This window comes from Condylura cristata, unplaced genomic scaffold (assembly GCF_000260355.1).
Source record: "Condylura cristata isolate star-nosed mole 26May11 unplaced genomic scaffold, ConCri1.0 scaffold00013, whole genome shotgun sequence".
Lineage (NCBI taxonomy): Eukaryota > Metazoa > Chordata > Mammalia > Eulipotyphla > Talpidae > Condylura > Condylura cristata.
The window spans coordinates 16,602,055-16,626,025 of NW_004567114.1; the positions used below are offsets into that span (position 1 = coordinate 16,602,055).

Sequence of the window (23,971 nt, forward strand, 5' to 3'; positions counted from 1 at the left end):
AATTGATGGGCACGCTCCAACTGCCGGGCTGGAGAGACTGGGCTTGGTCTTGCCATTTCTGCTTCTTTGAAAGAGGAGACAACTTGGGCTTCCTTTTAATTTAGTTTTTCTCCTTCTCCCCCACCCCCACCTTCCCCCTCATCTCCCCCACCCCCTCTATCACCACCCCCCTTTTAAATAAGAGGGTGAAGGGGAACCAGAGCACACAAGGCAACTGACTCAGGAGGCAGAGAAGATGGGCATTCTCAGCGTAGACTTGCTGATCACACTGCAAATTCTGCCAGTTTTTTTCTCCAACTGCCTCTTCCTGGCGCTCTATGACTCGGTCATTCTGCTCAAGCACGTGGTGCTGCTGCTCAGCCGCTCCAAGTCCACTCGCGGGGAGTGGCGGCGCATGCTGACCTCAGAGGGAATGCGCTGCATCTGGAAGAGCTTCCTCCTCGATGCCTACAAACAGGTGAGTGGTGCCCAGGGGGGGTCTCCTCAGGTCAGCAGGGGCCCCTCTGCGGGGGGGCCAAGGGCCCTGGGGAGCTTGGGGGTGAGGACTCCCTACTTGGGAACCTGGTGGTTCTACCCAGGGCAGCTCCTAATCTTGCCTTTTCCACCTGGCACACAAGTTAGACAGGAGGTGGTGGTGGGGCGACAGGTGTTATACATCGAATGACCTCTGGATGACCTCAAGAGTCTCTCGAACAGGCTCAGGGGTATCTATGGAGATTTGGAGGTGGAGGGTATTTGGGCAGGGCAAGAACAACTTTGGAGCAAGTCAGAAAATGTTGGGGGAGGAGAAGCCACAGCATTTATTCTGCTTCTGTCAGAAAGTGAGAGGTGAAGTTTTGCTGGAGAGAATTTATGGGAGGCGCGAGAGGGAGGACTGTGCAAGGGGTGGACACTGTAAAGACAGGAAAGCAAAAGTATATCTCACTTTAAATCTCTCTGGGCGTTGACAAGACTTAGAAAAAGTCAGAGCAGGTGTGTTTCCGCATCACAGCCAGTCTATCTGGGAGAGGTGAGAGTTAATGAAAGCAAGCCAGTGGGCAGAGTCCTTGCCACTTATCTGTATTTGAACCCCCTTTTGATGTGGTTTTCTGGGCACTGTCTCCCCAGTTACTTAGGTATCAGTTTGCAAAGGAAAGATTTGAAAACTGGCTGTCAGAAATCCAGACTTTGCAAGGAAAACCACATTTGCTTTGTTCCTGAAAAGTTAAACAAGTTGTCTCAGGGCAGATGGTCTGCTGCACCAACATCTCAAAGCTATTATAACACCCACCTTGATTCCTGCAGCTTGGGGTCCCTTATCATCAGAAGTTAAGTCCTAACTTGCGTCCTAAATCTTTGTTTTGAAGTGATGGAGGCTGGCGTCCACCTTTTTTCTGCTTGCAGTTATTGGTGGGGAACCCTCAAATTCTTCCTAAGGGGCATAGAGGAAAAATCTGGCAATAGGGTGCTGTCATTTTTGCCTCCTCCCTCCATGTGCATGTGATTCTTTGAGGGTCACTGGTTTTAAGAAGAATCTAACTTGGCGGCAAAAGCTACAATTTTGATTTTCCCTAATGGTACTGGAGGCTCTTGCCCAAGATGCCAGGAAAGAAAATTTGAGGGAAATATGAAAGCACCTGAAAGACAGAGACAGAAAAGTCTAGAATAAAAGAGGGGGAGGAAATAATTTAGCCTTCCACAAATAAACACCAGAAAAATAAACGTGGGCACCAGGAAAGGAAAAGAAGTAACTTCTAGTCTCAAGGAGCTCAGAGTAGGATGTTTCACTAAAATCAAGCAAGAGTTCAAGAAGAAACTATCCATTGTGAAGAGGGAAGTTTTGCCATAATCCACATTTTTTTTTTTTTTTTTTTTACTGAGAGTTATCTGAAGGTTTACATTGCTGTCCTAAAGACAGGAAAATAGTAAGAGCTCTTGATGGTAAGTGAAAATTTTTGTATAAGATTATGAAATGACACAGAAAGTTCTAGCAGTAAAAAATAATTCTTTTATCTAAGTGGAGAAAGTGGGATCTATGGGAAGCAGATATTGAGAGGACCATTTTCATGTCTGCAAACATATACTTCAAATGCGAAATGCTTCTGTTTTGTTTTGGGCTTAAGGAATTTGGATGAAAGTGAGGTAGTATGCCAGGTATATTATTAATTAGGAAGCTCCCACATCTGCATCTGCATTTTGTGGGGGTTACACATAGCACAGCTATGTCAGTGGTTTGAGCTCAGCTTATTAAATTCTTTCTCTTTTCGAAGATAATTTCCTTTCGCCTATCTAAGAAAAACCATTGCTTGAGAGAATTTTACTTATGTGCAATATGCTCAATAAATACCACACAGATAAACTGTGGTGAGGGCGGTGGTGTTACCCATAATGTTAAGTGAGGTTATTTCTGTGATTAAGCAACTAATGGAAATGAAAATGGGAAAACAAATACCGCCTTATTATTTTTTTCACTAACGTATAGTGTTCCATTGTGTTGCAATATTTTGTCATACCTCTTCCAAGAAGTTGGCAAGGATGAAAAAATTTTTCTATTTTGCAGTTTGTGTATTTCTCATGTGTATTATTTCTCTCTTGATTTAATGAGTGATTAAGTTCATGAAGGCTGTTAGGATGCTACTGTATGGGCTTTTGATGATTTATAAAATAGCTACCCTGAGAAGCAGCAACCCAGGAGCCTGTATATCCAGAGACAAGACTGGATGGATGTGTAATGCTTGGGAAAGAGCATGAATACAGCTCATACTCAGTTTGGGTCTCCTTCTATCTCCCAGCTTGGCAAAGGTTGGATGGTGGTGGCATTTGAGGGTCATTCAGAATGTCTGAAACAGGTTGAATCAGTTCTCTGAGTGCTGTTGCCATCTGTCCCACTGTCTCCGGGCGTTGGCACATCTGGAGACACTGGAGGAGGCTTTGCTGAGATGGCATCACAGTATTTCATAATGCTGACTTGCACTATTTTGCGGCTGCCACCTTCCAAAAGAACTTTTCTGATTGAGAGGCATTTAGCACGTGGGATACAACCGGGCAGTTCAATTCTAATTCTTCTAGTTGTGGAATGTCAGAAACCTGGGAAAGTATTTAGAGATAAGGGACTTACAGTATGATCCCCGTGTTTAGCTCCTAAAAGAGGCAATAAAACAAAAAAGAGAAGAAAAATAAAAAGAAACCAAATTCCTTTTCCTTCATAAGGTTGAATGAGATGTAAAATGAACTTTCTCCAGAAGCATTGAAGGATAATTCAGGTTGAGCTAGTTGGTGTTGCAGACCTGATTTAATGAAAATAGTCTACAGAGATTGGTGAAGGATTGAGGTGAAGAATGGCTATTTGTTATTTAAGTTTCCCTAGTCAGTGTCATTGCTTCTAACACTGCATCCTTGTGCTGGTCCTCCAAGGCTCAGAAATGCAACCAATAAGCAAACGAGCTGTCTGGGAGCCTGGCTCCTACCTAAATGAAGTGTAAAAGTAAACACGCAGTATAGATGCTGACAAGCAGTTTCGCTTCTGCACGGTTAATATTGCAGTGGCACAGAAAACATATTCATTTGAACATATAATTTTGGTTTTGAAAGAGTCTCTTTAACATTCTCCTCTTCATTCACCTCAAGCCTTTTGACACCAAATTCTACAATGGAAAATGGCTCTTTTTAAGGGAGAAACATGCCCCCAAAGACACAAAGAAGGCCACAGCCAAGCTTGTCCATCACTTGGGTAAAGCCCTGGGAAGTGATAGTGCTGAGGGCCACAATTTCAAGGTACAAACAAAAACAGAGTGGCCGAAAGGGAATTGAAATCAGAGGGAAGAGTAGAGAGCTTGTTCTCCAACTCGGATTTATTCGGCCAATCTGAATGGAAATTGTTAAATTACTACTTAAAAATTGTTTGGCTACAGTTTTAAAGACAGTGACGTCTTCTCATCTTCATGTCAAAGGATTTGAAATGTTCTGATGGCTAATAAGCCTTGACCAGGACTTCAGATAGCAAGAAGGATGTCTAAGGCTTTTTATTCACACACCCACCCAACGCCATTTTTGTCATTGGCTTTATTTTCTATCATTAGATTAGGTGATATTTTGTCCAGAGCCTTTCTCAAACCGTGGAAAGATCAACAAACATGGCTAGTAACATCGGCTCTATTTCCAGCTTCTCCTTCATCATTGCTTCCTTATCTTTGCCCCTCCCCCAGCATTTCTCAGTTCACATACTAAAGCTGCAGCATTTTTTTCCCAGGGTGGCAAACACTGTCAGTGAAAGGGGTTCCATCATCAAGGGGATCAGAGTTTTATATAAGGCATATATTTACACTCATTCATATTTATGAATGTGCCTATGACAACATTTGAATTTGGCTCAGAATTTCCCCTGGTATAAAAATGCAAACCCTTTATTCGCCTCCCTTGTTGGTGTGATATTGATGTTGGTTACAAAGACCTATGAAAGGGAAACTGTATGAGTGCAGATGAGAAAGATTAAAGTCAGTGATGATGATATTACATTTTACGTATGTCCTTTCTGATCCTTGCAAAATAAAGGGACCCTTTGGGAACATCGGAACCTCAAGACCAATTAGTGGAAATGATGCTTCTTGTGTTTGGGCATTAAATACTGGGCAGGGTTCTCTTTAGAGCGGCTAATGCTGGCAGGGAAAGAGGTACCGACCTAATTACTCTTCCGCAAGAGTAAAAAATGCCTTTTGAATGCCTCTTTGGCAAATATGTCTCATTAAGGACAAAAACCAAACACAAATCCTCTAAGAAGGAGAAATTAAGATGATAGGTAACTTGTGGCCAGGAGTCTTTCTGTGCCACTGTGGGAAATTAAAACAAAGTTTGGGAGTACCAGGGGATAACTTGTTTTTGTTGAACTACTTTTCTGCAGCCTAAATGTTATTATGGGGCAAACATTATTTTCTTCATTATTTTGGCTCTTTGTCAAGGAATGCTTTGCTCCTGGGGAAAGCAAAGAACCTTCCATCATTGACAGCTGAGGTGATAGCCCCATTCCATCTCAGCAGGGAGCCTTGCCTCACAAACAGAAATTCTCCACTTGAAACTCTGGTGGTAATAGGAATTGAATGTTGATGGTCACATGGAAACATGAGAAATAAACAATAATACTCCTTTATATATATATTTTATTTTAAAGTTTCTAAGTTTTTTTTTTCTTTATTGTTGCTATTTTGTCCTCCATCAGCAGATTTTAGCAGAAGTGGGCAAATTGTATGATTAGTGCATGATGCTCATAAAAGACAATAATGGTCCACTAAACATTTGAACTTGCTGGTCACTGTATGAGCTTTTCTTTCATAGATTTATTAATAGCACTGATCTTATCCATACACCTTCTCTTTCCTGCTTATCTGCATGAACAAGGCATCTGTTCCTGACAGTTTTATCTGCCATACCCATAGCTACTAAATAAAGTAAAGAGGATTGGCTACTTTCATTTAGGCTTTGACCAACTGAGATAACAAGAACAGAACAGTAGCTCTGAGTATTGATTATTTTGGTACTACAGAAAGATACCAGGATTCACACATCTAAATTATCAACCTCATTATCTAACTAAATTATCCATCATCCAAATATAATTTGGTTCTTTGAAGCTCAAGGTTATTATTAAATATTATTATTAAATTCTTCACTGACCCTAAATATTAAAATAATGATCACTCATTCAACACAATTAAAATATGTAATATATTTTTTTCCAGCTCAGCAAAATACCAAATCCCCTCCACCCCCACTCCCACATACACTGAGAGAATATCATTTATTTGGTAACTTCCCTGATTTTTAATTTGAGAGTGAACATATTATACTTGTTCTAAATTTTCTATAGGAAAGTAGTCTTAACTGTAGTTTGGAAAAATACAATTGAACTGTACATTATCATGAAGAAGGAGGAGGAGGAGAAGGAGGTGGAGGAGCAGGTGCTTTAATTGTCCAAGGAAATTAACTACAGGTAACAAAGAGACACCTGTGACTGAAGCATCAGAAGCATCAGGTTAGATTATTCAGGAGAATAATCAAGAATAATGCTGGGATCAACAGTTCTGCTTGGGTGAGAGTTAGGATATCAGAGGCCCATTTAACAAGACTACCTGATCGTTCATAGGTCTCAAAATAAAAGCTAAAAAGGAAAAAAAAAACTGATGGATTATTTTACCTACCAAGAATCTATAAGTCGAATGTCTAGGGATGGTATTCCTCCTGTCTAAGTTGCTCACTTAACAAGAAACTGCTGCAACAGCTAATGAATTCACATTGATGTGAATAGAATCAGCATTTTATATCACAGAATGCTGAGGAACACAGCATATTATTATTAAAATCAGTCCTCCTAAATCCCTTTACTGCTCTTTTAAGCGGGAGAGTTCTAACAAGATAGTGTTGGTGTGCTACCCTCCATTTAAATCTACAAAGAAGTACAAAAAAAGTCCATTGGTTAAAAAGTGTAGGTCATATAAAATAATCCAGCTAAAAGTGGTTTTTTATACTCTCCACCCAGTGTCATTTGCAAATAAACCTAGGGAAAGAATCTAGGTAAACTCTCCCTCGAATAGTGCATACAAAAAAAATGTACTAACTTAAATCACACCAATAGCTTCCTTTTCTAAGAAAGAAAATGGTTATTATAAGATTTCCTTTAGAAAACTAACAGTTCTTGTTTCAAATCTGCCCTGGCAGGATTTTTGAGAAAGGAGAAGGACTCCTTTAAATTTTTCTCTACCATTAAAATGAGTTATGCTTTAGTATTAGAAGCTTCTGAATAAAAGCCCTCAAGTGTTTTATATCAGTTTGGATGGTTGTGCCTTTAACAATTTGCTTCTAAGTGACTTCAATTAACTGTAGTGTTATATGTGGCTGTACTTACACAAAGGGAAAAAGTCGATACACTTGGAGTGTTTTGTAATATTAAGGATTGTGTATAAAAATCAATTGTCCTGTCATAAGTTGTCCCTGATATTATTGGCTTTGATTAAACCATTCTAGGGGAAGATCCAATTGTATTATTTCAAACTAAAGTAAATGGTCATTTTATGTTGCCTGCTTTTTATTATCCATTTACAGATCCAAAGGCCTAAAGACTTTTCTTTCATTCTATGTTCAACAATTTACACCGCATGCAAAGGTGGTACATGGGACTATTTTCTTCTACATCTCTGCAGTCTGAGTATTTTGTTATTCAAAGGAGTTTATTAATAAAATGTAGGGTACAACAGTAAGTGGTTTATGGCTTCCTAGATAAAAAAGAGAAAAACAAACAACAACAACAAAAAAGAAATGATAAATGGGAAATTAAATGTAGAATTCTGGAGTGATCAAATGTGTTCATTCATTCGTTTGTGTGATGGAGACACTGAGTGCCAATCAAAAGAATCAAGAGTACCCAAAAATCTTCAGGAAGTATGCCATACTGAGGAGAGCTGAAATTTCCCCTAAGGGTAAATTTTCTTAAAATAGAGCCTCCCAGGATAATGGTATTCTGTTTCACATGTCTTTGTGGCATCTGACTATCTACATCTACACGGTGATTGACCGTGTATAAATAACTCTTCCTTATGTTACCCTCCTGTGACCATAGGAGAAGACAAACATTATTATCATCATCTTGCAGATTAGAAAGTTGAATCTCTGAAGAGGTGAAATAGGAATAGCCGTCTCATATATAGGACCCCAGATTCTCTATCTCTGGCCAGGAAAAAAGCCCATTGTTATCACTGTTGATGGGTTGAAATTAAATAACTTCGGGTCCATGTAAGAGAGTAAAGGCCTTGCTTGAATATTTTCAAATGCAAAAGAGGGAATCAGGTGCTTTGTCCCAAAATCCTGATAATTTGTCTGAAAGCAGGCTGTTCATTTTTAACTTTTAAAATGAAGTCAATTACTTATTTATTATATAATGTGCTAACATTGACAGCAAAGGAGGGTTAGAAAGAACACCAACCTCAACTTAATTATGAAGAGTTAACAGCAGTACCTTCAGTGATGAAAATAATTACCACAAATGACACTACAGAATGAAAATAGGCTTTACTCTTGGGGCTTTTCTTTATGTTACCCACCATATTGACTCTTTACTCAAATCCATATGCGCTCACTACAGAATGAAAATAGGCTTTACTTTTGGGGCTTTTCTTTATGTTACCCACCGTATTGACTCTTTACTCAAATCCATATGCGCTCAGTGTGTCTTCTGAAGAAAATACCAATTTTATCAGAGCCACCTGGATTTATATCAAGTGAACTGAAGTGACAATGTATTTAATAGGTTTCCTCACCTCTCTTTTTTCCACCACCAGGTGAAATTGGGTGAAGATGCCCCCAATTCTAGTGTGGTACATGTCTCCAGTCCTGAAGGAGGTGACACCAGTAGTAATGGGACCCAAGAGAAGACTGTTCATGGAGCAGAGTGTCATCTTCTTGATTTTGCCAACCCAGAGCGTCCACTTGTGGTCAACTTTGGTTCAGCCACTTGACCACCTTTCACTAGCCAGCTGCCGGCCTTCAGCAAACTGGTGGAGGAGTTCTCATCAGTGGCTGACTTCCTATTGGTCTACATTGATGAGGCTCATCCTTCAGATGGTTGGGCGGTACCTGGGGATTCTTCTTTGTCCTTTGAGGTGAAGAAGCACCGGAACCAGGAAGACCGATGTGCAGCTGCCCACCAACTTCTGGAGCGTTTCTCCTTGCCGCCCCAGTGCAGAGTTGTGGCTGACCGCATGGACAATAATGCCAATGTAGCTTATGGGGTAGCCTTTGAGCGTGTGTGCATTGTGCAGAGACAGAAAATTGCTTATCTGGGAGGAAAAGGTCCCTTCTGCTACAACCTTCAAGAAGTCCGGCATTGGCTGGAGAAGAATTTCAGCAAGAGATGAAATCTAGATTAGCAGGTCAAAGGTATGATTGTAATAGAGTTTTTTTTTTTTAAATTGTATAAAAGAAAAGAAACTAAAAACTGAATCCACTATTTCAATTGAGACCCATTGCTCACTGAAAGACAGGAATTTACATGTCAGAAGAACATAAACCTCTAACATCTCAATATTCTTCTCACCACTCAAATGGAATGTGGCTAAATAGTAGCCCCGATCACTTCTCCTAATGAAAAGCCCTGAATGAAAATGTCCCAAGATGGAGAGAGAGAAACACAATTACTGCATATATTCATTCTGGCTTGAGAAAGGAGTTTTACAGCTGATTGTGCTTTGGGACATGAAAAGACTTAACCTGAATAAGTACTATGTAAAGGAAGCTACTGTCATTGTTACAATAGGTGATATTGTCTAAACTTTATTCAACATGGATAAAGTATGACTGGAAAATTCTCAAATATTTATGTATAATGAATTCTAGAACCTAGACCATATGGTTAGGATTTGGCTATTTAACATGCAAGAGTAGTGTCTTATGCTTTAGTTTCCAGCCATGTAGTACTCTATGCCAGTCTAAATATCCCAAAATTCACTGGTGTATTATAGATACCTAGAAAGATCTCTCAATTGCAGGGTTAGAATGATCATCTGAAATTTGACAGTTTCTTTCTAGGAAGGTGGGGAAAGAGCCAGAAGAAAATCCAATTGACAAGTAAGAAAAAGAGGTAGACAAGGCTTCATGGATTTTACCTTGAAGCTATAAAGAGCTGTATTAATTTATTAGCCACAAAAACATGAAGCACATATAAGACTAGGAAAAAAAATGGCCAACATAGCATAGAGAATATACATTAAAAAAAATTGAATTTATCGTATAGTCCTAGATTGAGGGAGAAAAGCACTAAGAGGGGGGAGAACAGACTTTGATATTTGTATTTATGAGGTATTTTGTGGAAATAATTTTTTCAAAACATGTTTGTGATGTATATTTTTCAGTTGGTGAATTATAGCCCATAGTACAAATTAAAGGTAAACTCAGTGGGTCCAGTGGTGCTGGCCTACCCCTCTCTGTTTCTATAATTATTATACAGCCCCAATTATTCTGGTCTTAATCTCCATAGAAGTATTCTCTCTGTATAATATAAAGAGTATATTCTTTCGTGCAACTTTATATATTGATATATATCTATATATAGAGAGAGGTCTAGATGTATGTCTCTCTATATATAGATGATGATCTATATTTAGATCTATATATATCTGCATAGCTGCTCTGGGAGGTAGATGTCCTGGCCATTCAACTGTAGCACTGTTTTCCTCCCAAAGCAGGTGAACTATAATGGACAATAGGTGCAAGCAAACAAGCTTTCCTCCAGTCACTAAACAGAGGAAGAGAAAGCTAGTTTGAAACAATTCCAATCACTAAGGCAACTCTCAGCAGCATGGGATTTGGTAAAACGAAATTCCCATTCATATTTGAATTTGAATTTGGGTCTTCCTTTCTTCCTGTTAGTGGAAGTTTAGTAATTTAAGACCTTTATATTATACTACTGTAATGCTATTTTAAAATATATGCCATATTTCGAAAAGAAAGTTATCAGTTTTATCTATAAATAATATAACACCTAAATGTCCTAATCTCCCCAAAGAATAGACTAATTGATTTTGTATTATAATTTTTTATTGTAAATTTAAAGATGCTATTAAATCACAATAAATGATTGTATGTATATATACAATCAAAGGTTCTTGTATTTCATTAACTGAAAAGTAAATTAAAATAATAGGCAAAAATACCTTCAGTTGAAAACATCTTTCTGAATTAGTTACCTGAATGAAAAAAAAAAAAAGGAACAGAATGCATAAACATCAAAAGGCTATTAAAAAAACAAACTGGAGCAACACATCAATTATAGCACTATTTTTATTATCTAGATATTAAAGTAACATTTTAACTGATGATTTTTGAAGTGTTGTTAACATTTAAATTTTCCTGGTTTTAAGGTCTCTAAAACACATTTTCAATGGAAATTTTCAAAGCATATTTTGAAAAGGTGACCTTCCCTAAATAATATATGGAAAATCACATTGAGAATAGATCATTTCAGAGTCCTCAATTGTGAAGGTCTATACCCAGGCATACTCAGTGGGCCCCGCTGATTTTTATCTTTCAAATGGTGTTGAGATTCTTGTAGTACCTTAGAGAAGTACGATGAAAAATTGGTTGGGGCACACTCATATTGTTGTCCTTAAACTCTCCATTTTTTCTACATGTACAATAAGGAACAGGATGTTGAAGAAGTTGGTGGGGGGATGAGATTTAGGTAAGGCAATGCTAGTCGTCTGGGGGAAAGAATGATGGATAAAATCACCCAGTCATGATATCTTTTAAAAGAAACAGAAGGTTGTGTGTGTGTGTAGTTCCTCTCCCTGAGGATAGTCCAATGGAGAAATCAAGGAGTGGAAATAAATTTACAAATGCATATGCTGAATATCAGGGAAAAAGATATGTTCAATAGAACATAGAAGTGCTACTGGAAGAAAAGTCTTTGAATGGGTCAATGAAAAAGTTGAATTGACAAAGCTCAGGAATCCTACAATATGTAGAATGGCTTGATGATATCAGTGTTGTGATCAACCTATAATTATATAACCTATTTATCTCCACATAAACTTTTATGATTTCTTGTGATGTATCTGTTATAAACTTAACATGAACTCATTATTTGCAATAGAAGAGAATCAATGCTTAAATGATATGCTTAGAGAAATTACTAGATTGCTAATACTCATCCTGTCTTTCATGAAGTATGTTCTTTTCAAGAATTGTAACTCATATGTATGAACTATGAATCATAGTTTATAGATATGTATACATATATATATATGCCTATATATATATATATAAATCTGAGTTTTTAGTATATAAACACCCTCCCTGCTATAGGTTGTGTTTACATGAAGCTATCAGTTTAGTCTTTTAAACTGATTAGCTTGGCTATTATTTAATTTTCAAGAAATTTTAGATATTATAGCATCTGGGTTTACTGAAGCTTTTAGTAGTTGAAAGACTTATGTTTGGGAACTATTCAAAACTTACTTTATTTTACTGCTTAGAGAAAATATAAGTAGAACCAACCATGACTTTCTTAAATGGGCATGAATGAAATGCCACCCTATAATGTAGAAGTGTTTGAAAAAAGATATTAAAATGTAATTGATCTCCTCCAAAACAGATTGGTAACTCTGTTCTTTCTTTGTTCCCTAAAAGAATAGTCATTTAATTTATGTGACTCATATGTCACATAAGACATAAGACTTATGTGTCCTATGTCTTCCCTTTGATACAGGATGTGCTCCTGATTTTTGGCAATATCAACTTTTAAATGGTCTATTGACTTAGGTCAGTTTCCCCCCCATTACCCAGGACATGCTTATTCTCTGATCAAAGAGAGGAAATAAACCTTCTCTCATTCATTTCACCATTTGGGTTCTGTAATAAAAGTTATAAATTTGGGGAGAGGTCATGCATGGATGCTGACTTGCTGCTGAAACTATCAGAGGGGCAGGTTAAAGACATGTCTATGCCTTAGGGAAACCTGGCAGCTAGATACAAGGTGTCCTCAGCATGCCCTGTCAGCTATGTATATCCTAAGAGGATTGCAATGATTTACAGGAACCCCCATTCTGTGAATCATAACAGGATGACCTGGACATTTATTTCACCTGACCTCTGACTGGTGTTTGGGAAAATAAGCTTGAGGGAAAATGTAGGCACTAACTCTGTTATATTGAAGGATTAATGAAAACCCTCTCCAGAGCTATGGCTTTTAGAGCAGTCTCAATGTCATGTCTCTCAGTAGTAGAGACTGACTGTGAGGTTTTTTAATCCAGAAGTTTTTATTTTTGTTAGTGATGCTGCCAAAATTCAGAGCTGAAGTGTTTATATTCCAATCTCCTTCCTTTTTCCTTTATTTTAAAAATAGAAGCCAAACCCAGATTTCACCTTTGTCCAGAAGGAAGAATAAGCACCCACCTCTGCTTAGTGATCTGTACTCTCTCAGGAGTATCCTGAGGTCCCTTGAAGCAAGGCAGGGCCCGGGAGAAGCAGAAAGTCACTCACTGGGAAGAACTAGCCCTGTGGGCTCTGTGTATGGGTTTGGGATTTGGGAAGATTTGAAAGTAAACTTCTCACCGTTGGAGAATGGCTGCTGAATCACTGATTGTAGGATGAGCCAAATCCGGGCCACTGCCTAATGCCTCGTGTTCTGGATAGCACCAGAAGCAAGGCATCAGGCTAAAGAGTCCTAGCTCTGTTCCGAGGTGAGCCCAAACCAATAGAAAGCAAGCTTATAGACACCCCAACCCCAATGCTCACACAAGTTGGGGCTTGCTAACCATCTTGGGCAGCAGCACCAGAGCTGCAGGGAATTTATTTAATATTTACTGAGGAGACTCCCAAGACCCAGGAGATGTCACTGTATTGACACAAAACTCCTCCTTACCCTCAAAGGCACACAGGTACCTACATAAATGAAAGGTCACAGAAGAGGGTAAATAAAATTCTCAAGACTTCTCCAGACTGTCAATAGTCGGTGTGGTTTTTGCGTGTGTTAGGATTGGAAGAGCTGAAGACATAAGTATCCAGTACTTTATAACCAAAGCAATGAAAAGATAGTGGGTAGGGAATGTTGGCCAGTTTTGTTAGTTTTGCATCACATTGTCTCCGGACTCTATCGCTGGCCCATGAAACCGGGCACCCCAAGAGGGAGACTACCATGTGTAGAGGTTACCAGTGTGCAAATGATAACTACTGACGAAAGAGTCAGCGACTCAGTTAGTGGTTGGATGTAGTTCACATTCGTTTGCCTCTGCCCATTGTCGTCTCTCTAGCAAGGAGAATTTTCGGGGCATGATGCTATGAGTACTGGGTAAATGTGGTGAGAATGCATGTGTATATATATCTGCTTCTCAGGTGCAGAAACAGACATGTTTTGGAGATTATCAGTAGAAAGAGTGTTATTATATTGGTGCTGAGTGGTACGTGTGCTTTTACAATTTGTTCTTGTATTTTAATAAACTTTGAATAAAAGAATAAAGTTACTCTTTGGTTCTATTTGTTTATTTTTAAATTACTCTCTAGACCTTGCCCTTGACTGAAACACATTCATGGTTGACAAGGGAAAGAGAATCCATCATTCTAATATTTATTCCTTGGTATTTGTGGGCAAAGTGGCCAGGAGTGCCAGGTTATTTTAATTTCATGCTGTGTGCCAGAGTCTTCAAGGAAATCAAGACAAGTCAAAAGAAAATCTTCAGATACTTTCCATATTCATGAACAAGTCACACACAGAATTCATGGAAAGGGACCCATTGAAGAGACTGTGGGGAAGCTTTTATTTTGATATATTTACACCCCAGGTTTTCTATGTGCAATAAATAAGCTTTTGAGCAAGTTGGTTAAAGCAACACACACCCATTTTATATATATATATATATATATATATATTCTTATTGGTACATCCTAATAAACCCATTGTAAGTTCAAAATATATTTAATACACCTAACCTACCAAAGGTCATGGCTTAGCCTTCTACTGAGTGCAGACTACTTTAGTACCATCATAAAAAGAAAAAAAAAATACTATGTTGAGCCATTGTTAAGTCAGGGACTTAATCACAATTATATGATTGGTCATACATTAATGGAGAATGAAAACATCAATATCTGACCACATTTCTATCAAGCATTTTCCACTATCAAAAGTATAAATGATATGACAAGTTATATGTATGTATATATGCAATATTGTTAAATATATGCATTTTGTTCCCCCAAACAAGTAATTTAACCAAAGTATTAGTTATATATTGGGGCTCTGTAATTGTTCAGGATTTCCAACACAAAAATTTCATTAATATTTGTAGTGTTTTACATTATATTCCAGGGACTTAATGGGCATTTAAAGAATTGTTACTTTAACAACTATTGACTAAATTTCTGTTCTTTGTAAGATGTATGCTGTACCAGGTACAGTAATATATGCAAAAGCAGTAAAACTATGTTCACAAAGACAGGACTCCCTCAAATAACATATCCTGGAAAGGCCAGGACTCTGCAAGTGACAAACTCAAATTAGTCCACTAAAAATAAGGATCTATTGACAGATATCAGAAAGTGCTGGAAATGATTGGGACAAAACTTAACCTCAGGGACAGCTGGATCCAGGGACTTATATACTCTCAATGCTTGCCAGATTTTTGTTGCAGCTCTGTTTTGGGGGTTAGTTTTTTCTTTCAGAATATCTTCTTGTATTGAGTGGTCTGGCTAAAGTAAGTACCTTACTTACCGTCTAGCTCTGAACTGATAAAGATAGAGTTTAACGCTATCCCCAGTGAAGTATAGAGTCTATTATGAGCAAAGGGGGTGAGGAGGTGTCAAGAAGATCTGGAACTATACAAAGGTGTAATACACTAATTCCATTGCCATTATTTTCAGCTTCTCTAACAGTAATGAATTAAATGAAAACACAGGGATACTTCACTAAGTGATTGAATATGTACAGTCAACAAGAACAAGAACAGAGAAAGGAAGAACCCTATGAATAGAACTTTCAGAGAGGAACATGGTGGAGTTTAGAAGGAACTGAGTTTCGAGGATAAGTAAGGTTCACAGAGAAGATGGGTGGCCTTCCATTTCCTCAGTCAGTATGCATTTACTCAGTAACCATTAGTTGTATTATAAGGCCAAATCAGTAAGAAGGTAAGACACTAAAATCATGTTCATCAGCTATAGAAGAAATGATTCAAATTCTACAGGAAGCTGTTTTATATTTCACCCTATCCTGGGTGAGTAGACATTTAAATAAAATACAACCATCAATGAATGTTATGAGCACCTATTAAGTCACAAATAAAACACTAGCCCTCAAAACATTACTTGCAGTGGGAATATATGCAAATGGTATAAAATGGGTTTCCCACCAAATGGTAACAATACAGATGATAAATGATATAACAGTAACTAATATATTAGTTATTACTTCCAAATGCATTGAGCCTTAAGACTTCAAAGGTTTTTCATTTAACTCCATGTAGAAGAACTTTTAAAAGGAAGTGAAGAAAAAGAACAAGAAAATTATATTTAAAAAAGAGAAGGAGTCTTCCAATCTGCGTTGAGTCCTTGAATATATTCCAGGCAGTGTTGTAAGAAAATCCTTTGTATAATGCATACATTGGTGGGGTTTGCAAAGATATTCATGATGCTTTTCCAAATTTCACATGGAAGAGACTTCACCATGACTTAGTCATTTTTAGTCAACTGCCGGGGCTTAACTTTGTACAGTAAACTAAAGGAAAGTATTCTAGACACAGAAGCATAGAATTAGTTCCCAGGATACAGTAAAGCAAAACCTTAAAAACTTTTTTTTTTAAAGATTTACTTATTTGTGTATACAGAACTGGGGTACAGGCCAGAGGCTCAGGGGCGGTGAGAGGCTTCACCAGAGACAGAGTGGGGAGCAGAACAGGCAGATCGACGAAGTACACTGCTGAGGGGAGCAGCGGGCGGGTCAGGAGAGGTCTGCCACGCCATGTGGTCACCTACAGGGCAGGCAGGAATCGAACTCATGAGGAAGCGGCTTTAGATTCTCAGTGCTGTGCTTTAACCCGCTGCGCCACCAGGGAGGGCCAAAACCTTGAAAACTTTTAATCAGGAAAATGCAAGGTCTGCTATCATGAAATATATGAGATGTCTTGGGTGAATTTTCACATTGAACGACCATATTCTCAAAGGTGTACCTACGAGAGCCAAGACTGGCGCTTCCCCCGCTGCAGGTTAGCCAGAGCACATGCTGATACTTGTAAATTGTGGCTTAAATATCTATGTGACAATTCTGGGTCTTAGAAGTGCACAGGTCTTCTGGAGTGTGGTGGAGACTCCATGCACCTCTGCATAAATTGAGGCCATTTGAACTGGCCCAACACAGGGAGGTGGGACTGAGCCGATGCCAGAGATTTAGAACCGCACACTCCCGTTCCTGTTTCATGAAAAGGAGTTTAACTTCTGTTTCCTCTGTTCCTTCACACTTACTTTTCCTTCCATAAAAGATAGAAGTTTAGCCTTGATGTGTTGAGTACAGAGATGAGATCAAAGAAAGAATGGGTCAAATAGTTGAATCTAGTCTCTGATTTTGGCAAAAATCTTGATTTATATAATTTTAGATAAGTGTGAAGTTATTTGGGCGCCTATTAGCTGTGGACAGACCACAGACCTAGGTATCCTCATCGGCCACTCCAGAGGGTGGAAGGTAGCTATTTAGTGCTACAGAATACTCATTCACCAGGGGTTCCTACTTCACCGTCTTTTGTGTTTCTATTCATTGTATATTATACCGGTTGCCTTAATTACTTGAAGTTTAGGTGTTCAGCCATGATTAATGAATGTTGGATATAGTAAAGTTTCCTTAAACTGAATACAGTCCTGAGGGAAGTTTTAGGAACTTCCTCCTTTATTGATAGTTTAATCCCCCAAGCCAGCAGTCATCAGCCTATGGAGACAAATCTTCTTTGCCTTTGGAATATCTGCAATCTCCTTCATCAAACCCAATTCTCATTTTTTCTTATCAACTCCACTTCTGACTACACATTGAAATGTGCCCTTTAGCATAATTGAAGCATCTACAAGAAGAAACCATGGTACATTTAATGACTGAAACCCTCTATGTTCGTTCTCTAACCACTATTTCTTGTGGAAAATTTTCTTTTGGCTTACGTGTTCTCAGTCTGTGCACACTTTTAAAAAGCACATCCCTTGGGTACTTCAAGGAATGCCGACTCATATCTTGTAAAGTTCAAAGTTCTGGCCTGCATCCACCTTTCCCCTTGTTGTGGTGCTCAGGCTTCTTCACAAAGAGATTGGGAGTGATAACCACATTTTTGTTATACTTTCATAGGTTATATTTCATAGGCTTTGTATTACAGGTAAATGTTGATATCTACATATGTAAATATATTACTAATAGTAATGGATGCTGTTCATTCCATGGTATAAAAGTTCCTTTCTAAACCTCAGAAAAAAAGGGAATCCCTTCATAGAGTATTAGAGAAAACCAGGTTGTCAGCTACTTGGGGGTGCCGTGATTATGGAAGAGAAATAAAAAAGTTACTGAAGGAAAGGGTCATTTCTGTCTCTTGATGATTCAGGTGATGGTACATCCTTAGCCCAGAAAGACTAAGCCATCTGTATGCTAGTTTTGTGTGGAGCTGGAAGGTCTCCAAGTAACGTGCAAGTGGCAATAATCCCTTGAGTGCTGTTGCTTCACTGGCTTCTTAGTCACTCTTTGGAAACAGTTCTCTAACGTTACCAGTGACATCCTTCTAATCTAGACAAGTCCTGAGATGATTTTTTTCAACCCTTACTCTGTATTTCATAGCAGTTGGCACTTCTAACTCTGACAGCTTCTTTTCTTTTTTACTGTTCTCTCTTTCCAGGTAGTCTAATAAAAGTGGATGCTCCATAAGATTATTCCTCTGCATTCAGCTTTTCTCTTTTGCAGTCTTAAAATAAGGGCAGAGGACATATCATGACAAATTATACTAGTTAGCATCAATTTTACCGAGGAAAAAACAGAGACTTAAAGTTATAGTGACTTAAGCAAGACAGAAAATACTGGAGTACACAAGGTAGAGCAGGTGTGGAAACTGTGTTCACCCGTCCTTAGAGATCTAGGCTCCTTTCACCCTCATGCTGCCTTACAGTCCTTACACACCACTATGCCAGACAAAAGAAAAGCTAGAGAAAGAGAAAAAGAGGGTAAAGTATGTTTCTACAAGTTATCTTTTAAGGAGACTCTTATAGAAACTATTTCATGGACATCTCTACTTCTATTCCATTGTCCACAACTTTGTTACATGACAAACTTAACTTCAAAGAAGGTGTCAAAATGTTGTTTGTTTTGACAGTCATGTGCCCTTCTTAAAGTTATAGTATTCTTGAAGAAGGAGAAATATATTCGTAAAGAGTGTCTACATTTTCTGTTGGCATTTTTAATAATATTTGTTTTTCATAAGTAAGGCTTTATGCACTGAAGCTAATTTTGACTATGCCATCAGTTAGGAAATCTAACTTTATGTCCTATCATTGCATTATTGCAGTACCCTTTATTCCTTTTCTCCTAAAAATCTACAATGCAAGTTTTGAAACAGTTCCTTATAACTTTAGGTCCCTCTCCATGCACTCTATTCTGGGTCCTCCTTTTGTCTTTCTCTAAATCTGCTATGCTATTCTACTACATCTTTGTTGATAGGATGAATCATGATAGTTACTAATATTTGGTTTTGACCAATAAAAATATCTGTTTCAGAGGCCTCTCTGGTGGAACAAGGGGTTAAATCTCAGCACCATGAAGCAATCTTCAGTCAGGGAGCTAACTCACATGGAGCAACAGGCCTCTCTTGTCTCACTGCCCCTCTCAGCAGTGTATTTCAGTGGATTTGTCTGTTTTGCTTCCCACTCTGTCTCTGGGGAATTCTCTAACACACACACACACACACCCCCCATACCTCTGATCTATACCACAGCTCTTGTATGCATAAACAAAATCTTTAACAAAATATTAGTCTCTTATATTTCAAAAATATTACTATAGTTATAATGTTATTACAAATCCTCCCCTTCATTTATTCATTCATCTTGTCACCTTGTTCTTTCATACAAATTTTAGAATCAGTCTTCCATATTTTAAGAAAGAATACTTTTGCACTTTAATTAGAATTTGTTAAGTGTTGATAGATTATTTTATAGGGTAATTGATATCTATGTGGTATTGCATCTTTCCATCCATGAATATAGTAGATCTAATTTATCTAGTATAGTATATAGTAAACCTACCTAAATAAATCAACAAATTTCCTTCTTCTTTTCTTTATGTGCCTCAGTTCCTTCTTGTTATTATCTATTTTATTGTTGAAGACCAATCTATTCTTTATTCATCATCCTTCATTCCCCCTTTAGGAGCCTATAGGGGTTTGAATTTTTATAATAAAATGAGCCCACACCCATAGAGGTTTTGATTTTTTCAGTGCCCTGAGAAACCCACCCCCTTGTTATTGACTCAATAGTTAGGACCTGTTTCTCAAGACTCATGTCCTTTGGAAATGACATGAGTCCTTCCAAGACCTTGACTCCTCTTATTTTTTCCCTAATTTTGGGTACCTACTGCCTTTATTTTCTGAACAAAACAATAAAACAAATATCCAAATATTAACTAGATTCTATAGCTCCTACCTCTGATTCTAATTTGCTACTACTAATAATGAGTTTTAAAAACATATTACGGATTAGGTGTTTTTTATTTACTATGAACTCATAAAAAGATCTGCTTTTAGATTTAGAGGAACATATTTAGGTTAGTCACTTTTGGAGGTTCTATTACAGATTTCACTGCTAATTTATGACTATGAATGCAAATAACTATTTTTTTTTCTTTTTTTATCTTTTGTAAGTGCCTAACACAGTTCTTTGATATGTTAGAAGTTCAATGATGTTGAATAAAAACCAAAATAATGTATATTTATAAAAAAGTTTGATATAGAAACAACACTTGTTTATATAAGCTGGACTTTGTACAATGTCCTATTTTCAGAATTATGTTGTTTTATGGACATGCAAATAAATTGGCATTCCTATTTCAAAGCATTTATTTGTCATTCAATAAGGTAATGTGCTAATGCAAATAACGAAGAGGGGAATGGCTCAGAAAACATGAGATCAACAGATATTTTAAAATAGACTTCACTTTTTTTAAGTACCATGTAATAAAATTTAATAAGCAGCCCTTACTGTATCATGAAATTTGTCAATAAACAGACTGGTGGCTTGAGTCATCAGAATATCTAGCTTCTTGTTATAACCTAGTTGTTAATATGCTATGTAACCTGGGGTGATACTATATTTCTGGTCCAGGTTCCTAATTTAAAATGAAGAGGTTGGCCTGATTTTGCTGAGGCTCCTTCCAACTCTAACATCTTATATCTGTATTTCCTGTATTTTCCAAACTCACTGGTCCACACTTGGAGGCACTGACCACTTCTGATACTAACCAACCTGGGTAGGTAACTTTCATGCAGGGATTCACAACTAGTATGGTCAGATATTCATATTTCTTTAAAAAAAAAATGAGAAATCTCAACCTTTGTGAAAATTCAAACTTTAAATCATTGGCCACAAAATCAAAAACTGCTTAATCCAAAGAATACTTGAGTGGGTTGGGTATAGCCCATGGGCTGCTGAATTCTGCAAAGGTTTTTTTTTTTTTTTTTCTTTTTTTTAACCTCCCTTGCAATTTTCAATTTTCAATGACAATTTTCCACTCAGTGAATAATAGCTGCTATATATTGCCTTCCACAAAGAATAAATTTAGCCTACTAGATGTGGATGATAATGTATGGAAATGTAGTCTTCTAGTTTGATATTGTAGTTATAGCATAAGGAAAACTATATTCTTAATCAAATTCACTTCATATTTCCAAGATATGACATGACTACTTATTTGCAAGAGGTCCTAATTAGAAAATTATTTGAGAGAAGAAAGAAAGGTCTACAAAGGGCTCTAGAAGGAGTACAGTAAGAAATTCAGTGAAAACCAAAAGTTTTTTCCCCATTTTTGATCAAAGGAAGGATATAATATAGACTCAGGGAAGGAGGAATGTTATTTCATATCTAACCCAATTTTATGCCTTCTACAAGTTTCATGCATGGTGAGGTCATCTAAACTTAATTAAAATTTAATTGAATCAGAATGGTGAGACAGAAAATCACAGGGACATTGAAGTCAGGCTTGGTGTAAATCTAATTTGAGTTACTAAACTATATGACCTTAATATTATTCATCTTGTCTGGGCCTCAGATATCTGATCTACAAAAAAAAAAAAAAAAAAAAAAGATAATACCTTGAATGTTATGGTAGGGAATAGAAAGAACCTAGTTTTTGATATGGGCTGAATAATAAAAAATAGCCAAATTTAAATTAAATTTAACAGACTTTTTAGAGCCCCTCTTATCTGAAAGTTCCTATTTGTCCCTTCAGGAAGAAATAAATATGAATAATATGTTTTTCCTTCTTTCAAAAATAGAGTGCTGTAATTGGAGAGATGAGGTATAAATATATATGGCTATCATGCATGGTGGACTTGAATATATAAGCAGAGAGCAAAAAAGCACACATAAAGAGTTCTGTATCACCTACCTTATGAACATTTTTATTTTACTCCTTGTCAAAAATTCTTTGAGTCTTAATTATTTCATTGGGGAGAACAGACTGAGAAAAGATGCTAGGAAAGATTTTGTAGAGGAAAATTGCATAAGAAGATACATTGTAAAAATTGATGGAAAATATAATAGAGGCAGAAAATACTGGACACAAAGATTTTTTGAAAGAGGGTGGATTTAACAGAGGTATTCAACTCCCCTATTTGCAGATTCCAATATTAAAGGCCAAGGTTAAATAAACATGTGGAAAATGAGAAACTATGAAATTCACCTTCTAAAAATGTCAAGAAATTTCAGCTAGGTAAAGTTCAAAGAAGGGTGGATTAAGTAAAGCAAAGTAGATCATACTGGAATATCCCTTTCTATAAAGAGTAAGAATGTAGTGCTTTTGAAAGTAGAGGTAGGGAATATTCTCACAAAGCAATATTGATGAGACTTTAATTCAGAGGAATATTGGGTAACAAGTCACAAGAAATGGATACCATACCAAGACATCCTATTAGAGAAGTGGAGCAGCCTTACCTAGGGTATTTCCTGTTCCAGTAAAGGTCAAGTATGATTGAATTTCTTTCTTCCTCTATAGGAACACATAAATAGCGAATATCACCAAATACAAAAATATGATACACTGAAGGGTGTGAATCTATACCTCTAAATCATATGCAGTGTTGTAAACTAATACTGCCTCAATAAAAAAGAAAATGATACAGTATTCAAAAGGATAATACCACCTTTTCATGAGTGGAAGAAAAACTTAAAAGTGTTTTCATTCCTATTATTAACATGATTCAAGAAGTTGTCATAGCTATGATAATTGAGCAAGCAGTTGTGAAAAGGAAATATTCAGAAACCAAGAAAGATTTCATGGGGAATTTTTAATGCTTAATTAAAAGCAGGCAGTGAAGAGTTGATTGAGTACTCTGGAAACTGAATAATAATGTTTAAAGCTTTGCAAAATTTTCCCAAAACCTATGGGATAAAAAATGAAATTCTTGGGGGAGAAAAATAGAAAAGAAAATTAAACAAAGACTTAGGGGAAAATGTCTACACATGGTAAAATGGAAGTCAGAAAATCAGAATGGAAGAAAAGAAAGAATAATTAAAAACTAAAGGAATTGTTCTGAACAGAAGACATAAGACTTGGGAGAATTCAACAATTAGCAAGCTAATTTAATAAAAAAATAAGTATAAGAACTTAGATATAGTGTACTGATTTTTTTTAATTAATGAAAGACTAAAGTTTAAGACATGGAAACTCATTGGGTAAGACGAAGCTAAAATGAGACTGGCATCATACATCTCTGAAATACTAAAAACAATGAAGTTGGAGAATAAGCAAAAGAGTTTTGACTTAAAAAATTGTCACACTAGTATTCTACACTCAGCAAAACTTTCATTAATGTCTATGGACAAAAGAAAACTTAGAATTTATATTGATAAGAAAATACTTGATTAGCATATTCTGTTGAAAAAAGAAATTATATGAACACACAGCCTGGGAATACAATTGACAGTTAAACCAAAATAATGAACACATAAATAAAACAATTATAATAAAAAGAGATTTGGTTTTGGTTAATAGAACCATTTGACTATCAATATCCATGTCTTGGATGATGAAACATTTTTAGTATCAAAATAATCTTTTAAATAAAGGATTACAAGAAAAGTAATAGATTGGCTTACACATTTAGATTATATCAACAACTTGAAATTGATGAAGAAGAGAAAGACAGATAAACTAAAGCCATGTGTTATATACTGGGAAAATAAATGGATACTTTTTATTATTGATACTAAGAAGTAGAGAAATGAAGTTCTACTA

General features: G+C 36.9%; 1 protein-coding gene across 2 annotated transcripts; it reads left to right on the top strand.

Moving 5' to 3' along the window:
• The first annotated feature begins 235 nt into the window (after positions 1 to 235).
• On the top strand, positions 236 to 8,891 carry DIO2 (deiodinase, iodothyronine, type II). 2 transcript variants are annotated; one of them, XM_004681651.1, is made up of 2 exons: positions 236 to 457; positions 8,304 to 8,891. In XM_004681651.1, exons 1-2 carry the CDS (start codon positions 236 to 238, stop codon positions 8,889 to 8,891), a joined length of 810 nt encoding a protein of 269 aa, XP_004681708.2. The 2 variants fall into 2 exon arrangements, with proteins under 2 accessions (XP_004681708.2, XP_012579890.1); XM_012724436.1 differs by having other exon boundaries at positions 8,304 to 8,879.
• The last annotated feature ends 15,080 nt before the right edge of the window (positions 8,892 to 23,971 follow it).